This window comes from Pteropus vampyrus, unplaced genomic scaffold (genome assembly GCF_000151845.1).
Source record: "Pteropus vampyrus isolate Shadow unplaced genomic scaffold, Pvam_2.0 Scaffold336, whole genome shotgun sequence".
In the NCBI taxonomy this organism is placed as follows: domain Eukaryota; kingdom Metazoa; phylum Chordata; class Mammalia; order Chiroptera; family Pteropodidae; genus Pteropus; species Pteropus vampyrus.
In genome coordinates this window covers 2,176,393-2,186,242 of record NW_011889117.1, presented here as the reverse complement: position 1 = coordinate 2,186,242, position 9,850 = coordinate 2,176,393, and the positions used below count along the sequence as shown (strand labels likewise).

At 33.0% G+C, this 9,850-nt stretch overlaps 1 protein-coding gene and 1 pseudogene across 3 annotated transcripts in view; one reads left to right on the top strand and one right to left on the bottom strand.

Annotated features, from left to right (window-relative positions):
- LOC105304308 (ubiquinol-cytochrome-c reductase complex assembly factor 1) overlaps nucleotides 1-9,850 on the top strand; it is an 86,974-nt gene that overhangs the window by 16,444 nt on the left and 60,680 nt on the right. For 2 of the 3 annotated variants that reach the window (XM_023522239.1, XM_011378320.2), the window contains 3 exons: nucleotides 1,415-1,510; nucleotides 2,664-2,771; nucleotides 8,938-9,010. In XM_023522239.1, coding sequence (XP_023378007.1) covers nucleotides 1,415-1,510; nucleotides 2,664-2,771; nucleotides 8,938-9,010 — 277 coding nt within the window. The remainder of the gene's footprint in view (nucleotides 1-1,414; nucleotides 1,511-2,663; nucleotides 2,772-8,937; nucleotides 9,011-9,850) is intronic. The other variant, XM_011378321.2, reaches the window with a different exon arrangement.
- On the bottom strand, nucleotides 2,223-2,341 carry LOC111730856 (annotated as a pseudogene).

Here is a 9,850-nt window from a genome sequence, read left to right as displayed (position 1 = left end):
GGGGGGGAGTGGATATATGGGAACTCTCTGTAGCTTCCTGCTCATATTTGCTGTGAACCTAAAACTGCTTTAAAAAAATAAAATCTATTAAAAAAATCTTAATGGTTACCTGATTTTCCATTGAGTACCTTAATTTATTGGACTTTTCCCCCAGTTTTACCTATATTCACTCTACAATGAGGATCTCTTACATGTAGTTTTTTTCCTTTGGAATTTATTTCTAAAATTATGTTTTGATTATAATAATACCAACCTAATAAGGTTATGGTGAAGATTGAATAAGGTAATATATGTAAGGCACTTAGCATAGTGCCTTAATAATTGTAAATAATTATTTACAATTAATTGTAAATTAATTACAATTAATTTACAATTGTAAATAATAATTGTAAATAATTTTGTTATTGCTATAATGCTTTCAAGCGAAATGTGTGAACATAAAAGGAGGGCAATTCTAATCTGAACAGTGATGGTGGTGATAACAGAAGCTTCTGTTATTTATTGACTATTTCGTAAAAGACATTTTACATATACAGAAGTCCTCTCCTTTCCATGGGGCATACATTCCAGCATCCTCAGTGGATGCCTGAAACTGCTGATAGTACCGACCCTGATGCACACTGTTTTTTCCCTCTACATACATATCTGCGATAAAGTTTAATATATAAATTAGGCATAGTAAGAGATTAACAATAACTAACAATAAAATAGAACAATTATAACAATATGCTGTAATAAAAGTTATATGAATGTGGTCTCTCAAAATATTGTATTTTAATCACTTTTTCACTTAAAGGAAGCACTTTACGACTTTCTTTGGCATGTCTGAAATGCCAGCATCACTACTCTTGTGCTTTGAGGCCTTTATTAGTAAAATAAAGGTTACTTAAACACAAGCACTGCATTACTGAACATGAAACCACAGATAAGGGGGATTACTGTATTTCCTTTAATCCTCATTGCAACTGAGGTTCAGTAACCTGCTTGTGACCACTTAGCTTGCAAGTAGCAGAAGCAGGTTTTAAACTTAAAATGGATTGTTGTTAAAGTTTTTGTCTCCTCCCCCCCCGCCCCCCGCCATATACAGCACTGCTACCAAGGTTTAAATAGGTATTTATTGCAATTCTGGTTCTTAGAGTAGACTCAGATTTATTTAGTTCCAGGTTTCCAGAGCCAAATCCTTTTATTTATTCAAGTATTCAACAGATATTTATTGAGCACCTACCATATACCCAACAACATTCTAAGTGCCAATATCGGATTCTCTTGGTGATCAGATCACCAGGAACTGGGTTAAGCAAGTTTGGAAAGATTCTATATTCTTTATACTTTGAGGCAGCTCTGCTTAGATTAACCCTCTAAGTGAATGCTCAGTGTTACTTACATCTGTTGTTTTTTTTTTTAAATCTCCAAGTGGCTCCAGATGTGCCAGTCCCTAGTATGTGGTGGATCAGAACAGATTCCTGGAATGGACATGCAGCTGAGTAGGAAGTATCACACTACAAATAAGGTGAGAATTAGTGCTTTCTATGTTAACAGAGTGCTTTCACGTAGGTGTTCATATTTGAATATCAGCAAAATTGTTAGCTGGCTGAGGGAAGTAATTTTATCTAGTGCAGAAGATGAGGCTAACGGAAATGAAGTGACTTGCCCAAGGTCATAAAGATGGTAAGTGACATACCAACTGGATATTTGAACTTAGGGCTTCTGATCCCATGTCCTGTATTTCTTCTATTGTATTGTCTTACCTAGAAGACACTTTAGAGAAAGAAGTCTTTATTACCTTTTTTTGCATATTAATCATGAAGTAATATTTAACTTTTAGAGAATTTCTTATTAGTTATATAATCTGCCTTCATTTGGAGAGGCTTAGCATTAGAACAGAGTTTTCCTTGGAGTTATTTGTAAACTGCAAGACTCATATCTTCTATAGTTGTTAGTAAAATTTGTTATACTGAAAAATGCAAGAGTTAAAAAACATTTATCTAGTGCTTATTTGACTGCTTTCCAACAGTCTTTTTTTTTTCCTTTTCCTGGTATGTCAGTAAACAGATCATTCTTCTCAGAATTGTTCTTTGGGAAATAGGGTTCAAGATTTCATTTTATTTTTATCTATCTATCTATTTATTTATCTATTTATTTAATTTATTTTTTTAGGCGAGACAACCCTTGGTTGACCTCACAGATTGCAAGCTTACAATCCCTTATTTTTTTATTTTTTATGCCTACAGCACCTGGTCTTCCTAGGTCGTCTCCCATCCAAGTACTAACCAGGCCTGACCCTGCTTAGCTTTTGAGATCAGATGGGGTCGGGCTTGTTCAGGGTAGCGTGGCCATAGACAAGATTTCATTTTAAAAGTACTCTTTTTTTATAGAACTTTTATTCTGATACCCAAAATCTATCATTTCCTAGACATGGGTTCATAGGCAAGTGGTCAGTGAAATGGGTATATCTTGTTCTGAAATGTAGAGGACATCTATTAGAGTTCCAAGTATGTTTGCACTGAGTGACAAGATGACCAGAAAAATAAGAATTAAAAATTCTAGGTGAAAAAAAAAATCTAAGCAACAAAGATGCCCTTAGATCTAATGAGAAACAAAAGTATTCTTTAAAAAAATTTTTTTTGCAACTAATTTTGGTCCCCTTCTTTTTTGTTAAATAGCTTTCTACTACCAAGGATTCTCCACAGCCTGTTGAGGAGAAGGTTGGTGCCTTCACAAAGATAATAGAGGCCATGGGATTCACAGGACCTTTGAAATACAGTAAATGGGTAAAGTCTTTTAAGTTTTTCTCATTTTTCTTTTTAGGCTTTGTGCTTTCTGCTCCTCATGGAAGATTTTTTAAAGCTTCTACTTTGCTTTCGAGAAATTCATACATTATTTTGAAAGCTTAAAAATGTGTTGTCGTCCCCCTGTTCTCCTTTCTAAGTCAGATCTGTACAACATGTGGGGCTGCAATGTTCTGATTCCTCAGAAGTATCTCAGTAGCAGGCAACTCAGTAAGCTTGGGCTTTCCACGCCCTTGCCACATGATATGCCATGTAGATGATTTCTAAGGAATCAGACAGGCCAGATGTTGTGATGGACAGTGTTCTTAAGGAAACATTACTCACTAGATCATTATACGACTTTCTTTGAAGTTTTACTAATAAGCATCTTTTAAATTAACTAACTAACCTTGCAATTTATTGTAATTATTATGGTGGGATATTTGCTAGCTATATCATTTCTAGTCAACTCTTGGCCTAGAATGTATGTTATATAGTAATTGCTAAAAGCAAATGAATATCCTCTCTGCATCAGGTACCTACTGCCCCTAGGCTTAATTTTTTTTTTTTTTTTTTTTAAGCAGTGCCTCTTACCAATTAAAGTAATTGGTAAGAGGCATTGCTTAAAATGCCTCAACCAATTAAAGTAATAAAACATTGGCCATTCAAGTTTACTCATTCCTCTTATCTCTTAGTATTAACAGTTTTTTCTACCATATGGCAAAAGTACCTTTTAAGGTTGCTATAATGTTAGATAAGCCTAATCAGTCATAAGTTATATATTAATCGAAGCAAACCAACACAAAGTAGGGAAGACTTTTCTAGAAAACATTATAGCTTTGTCCCAAATGACCAAATAATGCCAATTATACCATTTTAAAGAGTTGAAATCAAATGAGAATTTCACTTTTATTAGACTTCTACTTTTAGTTTCTTCTTAGAATGTCTGATTCTCTTCCTAACAATTCTCACTATCACAGATATAGGCTTTTCTCTGTAATCTCCCCTTTATATAAATTCTGAAAAGTGAACAGTGATTCCACAAGCATTTTGTTTGTAAGGGGCTATGAAAATTATAGAAAATAACACACATAGTAGGTAATGATGATGTTCTTGAGACCTTAAATGTTATGAAGTGCCTTCTTAATCATTAAAGACATATTAGTTATGTTTATTAAAGTTATCTTTTTCATCTTAATTCTTTGACAATTGATAATCATTGGTGTATTTGATAATGTTAACTAGAATCAGTTCTATAAGAAAATGGTTGTGATTATGGCATTTGGTTTTAAAAACTTAAAATATGGTCTAGGGCCATGCCACCCTGAACAAGCTCTGATCTTGGAAGCTAAGCAGGGTTGGGCCTGGTAAGTACTTGAATGGGAGACCGCCTAGGAAGACCAGGTACTGTAGGTGTAAAAATAAATAAATAAATAGAAAATAAATAGAATAAGTAAAAACTTAAAATATGTGTTTTGCTTGAAAATTTGAAATTAAAAGAAAAGGGAAATGAGAGTAGAAAGAAGGAAAAGAGAAAAAAATTTACTGTTTTATTCATTTCTTAATGGTTGGGTTTCACTTGGTTGCTACTATATGCTTTGTCTTGTCTGTTTTTTATGATTCCAGAGGGGAAGTTGGTTACCATTTGGAGGATTACAAAATTACCAGAAAATTTCTTCACTGTTTTAGCTTAAGTTAGCCTCTGATTTTTCTTGATTCCTTTGTGCCTTCAACTAAGTCTCTAATATTTGCATTTTAAAAATCATTTGTAATGCAGCAGTGTCTACTCTCTATAATCCTCATTTTTTAATTCATGACATTGAAACATCAGAATACTACATTATAGCATAATTTAAGTGGGAAAATGTAGGTATAACTCTCCATTTTGAAAGATTAGTGAGCCCTTTTCATCAAATGCTGACTCAGAAATCTATGATTAGACATTTGTTTAGGATTGCACTGGCAAGATTCTTTGAGTTTTGTGTTTTACATGTCTTTGACTAGATTGTAAAATTCCTGCTTGTCTCTCCACACACCATCAGTATAAACTATCTTTCCCTCATCTTTTTCTGTAAAGTTTTCATGTGGAGTTCCATTTTTCTTCTAGATTCATATTTAGGAATTTAAATGTAGCTTTTCCTTACCTTTCTGAGTATCCTGAAATAACCATTCTTTTTCATTATCTTTACGTAGTAGTATCAGGTAAGACAAGGACAACATTTACTAGATTCAGCCATGTGTCATAAAAGAGGCAGAATCCAGATTATTGTTAAGCCAAAAAATTATTCCAGTTCTGAAGGACACTGATGAACTGGAATGCATTCAGAAGTAGACACTGAGCCTTGCGAAGGCTTTAGAAACCATGTTGAATGAAGAATAGTTGAAGAAAACAGGGATGCTTAGCCTGGAAAATAGAAGACATGATGCTTCTCAGGTATTTGAGGGGCAAATGTAAAAAAAAAAAAATGAAGAGACTTAATATGAAGTATTCCAGTGGGTGGATGTTGTTTAATGTTACATGAAACAGATTTAAGTTCAGTAAACAAAAACCTAACAAGAATTGTCCTTCAGTGGGGTAGGTAGCGTCACAAAGTTACTAGACTTGTTTGAATAGAGGCCCAGATGGTTGACCATGAGTCAAGAATGCTGTAGAAGGAATTCTAGTACAGAATAGAAGGTTCAAATGACTTCAAAGCTCCTTCTCTTACTGCAGGCCTTTTACTAGATTGGTTTTTCATCTTGTAGGATGGTACAAAATGCATCAGTTAGTGGGAGAAGTGATTTTCATTTCCTAAAGCTATCTTAGGTGCTTTTGTTTTAGTCAGGTAGACTGATGAAATCTTCCAAAGTTATAATGAAAAAAACATGAAGTCATCTGAGGATCAAAACAATTTGTACATATTGACTAGATGGAAATTTAGTCCACCTACTTCCTTAACTTATATTAACACGTGAATCTTGAAGAGGTTCTTTCCCTAAGTTGTTATTTCCAGTCCCTGTGTGATGGTCTTAAGGGACTTGCTTTAGAGATTTGTCCAGGAAAATGGCTCACCCAAGTATAAAGGCTTGGCTTCGCTGTAGGAAAAGTGAAGAACTATAAAATGCTGCTGATTGCCACAGTATGAGCACTGTATAAATATACTGGCCAATCTGGTGAAGTCTTCATTATTTGTAATGAATGCTTTCTTCATGAACATGTTGTGGGGGAAAACCTCCTTCTGAAGGAAAGATTTGGGCCTGGAGGCAAGTCTGCCTTTTCTCAGGCAGGGTGATTATGAACTTGGAGGACTCTATATAAAGAATCTGAAGGAAACTACAGGGTTAAAAAAAAAAAAATCAAGAAATAGGCCATTAGAATTTTACTTAAAATTAAAAATGTGTCTATAGTTGAACTAGGCCGTAAGCTCCATGAAAGCAGGAGTTTTTGACTGCTTTGTGTGTACTGTTTTGTTCTCAGCATCCAATCAATGCCAGGAACTTAGTTAGATACTCAATAAATTATTTGTCAAGTGAAGCGAAGAGTTTATAGATCTCCTGAACCCCTTCTCATGGATAGGAACAGGCCTGTCAAGCCTGAAGTATTAGGATAATGATATCATTAGGATATCATTAGTTTGGTGATGGTACAAATCAGTGCTTCCCAAAATGTGTCACATCCTCATAAGAACCTGCAGGTGTTAACAAAGTTAAACAGGCTTGTTTTTTTTAGCCTACTGATATGGTGAATTGCAGTGATTGATTTGTAAATGTTGAATCAACCTTGCATTCCTGGGATAAATCCCACTTGATCATGATATAGCATCTTATTTAAATATTGATAAATTTGATTTAATATTTCGTTAAGGATTTTTATATCTATACTCATGAAGGCTCTGGTTCTATAGTTTTATTTTCTTCTAATGACTTTGATTTTGATATCAGGGTAATGTTGGTCTCAGAGTGAGCTGGGAAGTGTTCTTTCCTCTTGTTTTCTGGAGGAATTTGTATAGATGTTTGGTAGAATTCTGTAATGCCTTTGAGCCTAGAGTTTTCTTGTGGAAAGGTTTTAAACCACAAATCCAATTTCTTTAATAGATACAGGACTATTCATCTTACTTTTTTATTTTAGTGAACTTTGGTAGTTTGTGTCTTTCAAGGAATTTATCTATTTCATCTAGGTACTCAAACTTATTGGCCTAAAATTTTTCATAATATTCCCTTATTATCCTATTAATATATTTAGGATTTGTAGTGATGTCCTATCTGATTCCTGATATTGGTAATTTGTATCTTTTCTGTTGTGTGTCTTTTTCTTTTTCAGTCTGACTAAAGTTTTATCAATTTTATTAATTTCAGTTTTATAGATTTCTGCTCTTAGTCTTTAGTGTATCATTCTTTCTGCTTGCTTTTAGGTTTGATTTGCTCTCTTTTTCTAGTGTCTTACCATGGTTTTGTTTAATTGTGGACTTCTAATACTGATTTACTCCCCTTATAGGTATATCTATGAGCGGTAGACTAAAAGCCATTATATCATGACAGGCCTCAAATTAGCAAATAAGAAAATCCTAATTATAATCAGAGATATAATTCTTCCTTAATTTATTATGAATGTTAATGCCCATCAGAGTAGACTAGAATATAGAAAAATATGAACATTATATAGTATTGAATATAACATATCCTTGGTGACCTCGAACCTTAGTAACATACCTCTACTAAAATTCTAGATTGGTTTTTCTTCAGTTGCTATGTCATTCTCACTCTTGTGCATAGTTTTTTTAGTCTGTGCATATTTGAGTTTGTAATTTTCTCTGTCATTTTCTAAAGAAATAAGCTGCTACAAGCCTTTTGTTGCTGTACTAATTTATTAAATTGTATCTTTAAGGAAATATTTTGAAAGTCCTTGGAAATACCTGTTCACTTAGCACTGAGTTGGTCTTCAGACCTACAATTCAACTCTTAAAAGAAGTTATTTTTTATTTTTAGATTTACTTTCATTAAGGCATAATGTACATATACTAAAATACACAAATCTTAAGTATATAGTTCAGTGAATAAATTAAAACCACCACTTATGTCAAAATTCTAAGAGAATTCTTCGTGCTTTGGAAAATAGTAAAAGGTCAATCCTTCTATATTATACATTCATTAGAAACTCTTACTTATAAACACAGTCTTCTGTTAATCAGCTAACTATAAAACTAGGAAATACAGAAAAAAAATTACCTCTACCCCAAGGGAAAAAAAAAAGCTACGGAATAGATGTGCCTCTGAGGAAAGATTGAAGGTTTAGGTTTTTGTTTGATTTTGGTCAGAACAGGTAATTTTTTTTTCATTTTTAAAAAATATTTTTATCTCATCAGTTATAGTTGATATACAATATTGTATTAGGTTCAGGTATACAACAATTAGTGATTAGACATTTATATAACTTACAAAGTGATCACCCCAATAAATATAGTACCTATCTGACACCATACATAGTTTTTACAATATTATTGGCTATATTTTCTATGCTGTACTTAATGTCCCCATGACTGTTTTGTAACTACCAATTTGTACTTCTTAATCCCTTCCCCTTTTATACTCACCCCCCCACCAAACCTCCTCCCATCTGGCCACCATCAAAATGTTCTCTGTATCTATGAATTCGTTTCTGTTTTGTTGGTTTGTTTCTTTTGTTTTTTTAGAACCACATATAAGTGAAAACATACGGTGAAAACATATTCTCTGACTTATTTTACTTAGCATGATACTCTCTAGTGCCATCCATGTTGTTGCAGATGGCAAGATTTCATTCTTTTTTATGAATGAGAGAATGGGTAATTTTTTTAATATAAAAGGTTTCAGATTATAAAGAACTAATGTGGATGATACTGAACATTGGTTTAGAGGTTTACATGAGGTGAAATGGGCTTGAATTAAAGGAGAGATTTTATTTAAATATTGGAAAAACCTTTTTGACATTTTCATGCTAAAGTCCCAAAATGTGAAACTTGTGTGAAGTCTGTATGAATGACTAGCTTTAATAATAGAAATATCCGTGTTGGTTTAGCTATTAAATTGCCTAGAGACTCATTTGGACCCTTCCTTCTAGTTGAAGAAATATAAGGTTCTGTGACCTTCATCTAGTGGCAGTAGAACATCCCCTTGGTCATGTCTTGAGTTTCATTTTATTTTCTTTGTCTAGAAGATTAAGATTGCGGCTCTGCGCATGTATACTAGCTGTGTGAAGAAAACTGACTTCGAGGAATTCTTTTTAAGTAAGTTACTGTTTTTGATAGTTCTGAAAAGGAAAATGAATCTATTTTTTATTTTTACGATTGTGTCCTAATAGGATAGACTTTTTTAAAATCACTAGTAAAATTATTTTTCTTTCACCAAGTGTTATAAAAGCTACTTACTTTTCTCTTTTAATAGAATAAACATAGACTAGAAGAACCCTATAAAACATTTTAACAAGTTTGAAAAAAATCCCGAAAAATTTGTCTAGTACTTTGACATTATTATCCCCCTTGTCCTCACATGCATCTTTTTGCACAAGAATACTCATGTAAACATATCCTGTTTTATATTCTGGATGTTTTACTTAGGATTTTGATGTGAATTTTTAGTCGGTTCTCTTTTATTTCTTGTTTTTAATTGTTTTAGTTAATCCTGGAATACGCCTCATGATTTTTTTTCCCTTTCTGTTGAAGGACTATTAGGTCAAAACGCATATATAATTTTACAATTCAAATCCCATTGATAAATTGCTTTCCAAAAGAATTTTACTGGTGTAGACTACCATTAACCTTTGATTGTATCAATACAGTATTCATTTTGATGGTGTTAACTGTAGTTAAAGTTAATTAAAGCAGGTACTTTTAAAGTCGTTGGGAAAGTTTAAGCCATTTCTAGTTCCACAGATTTTGGAAGGAAATGTGTGCTATGCATGTCTGTGGTTACAGCCATTATCCTCAAAGCAACAAACACCTAACTATGTATATCTGGTATTTTTCATGGACAGCAAATATTTATACATAATTATATTAACAACAATGAAGAAAGCTAGATGCAGTTCAATTATTTAATAACTATTTTGTTTTTTTAAAACCAAATGC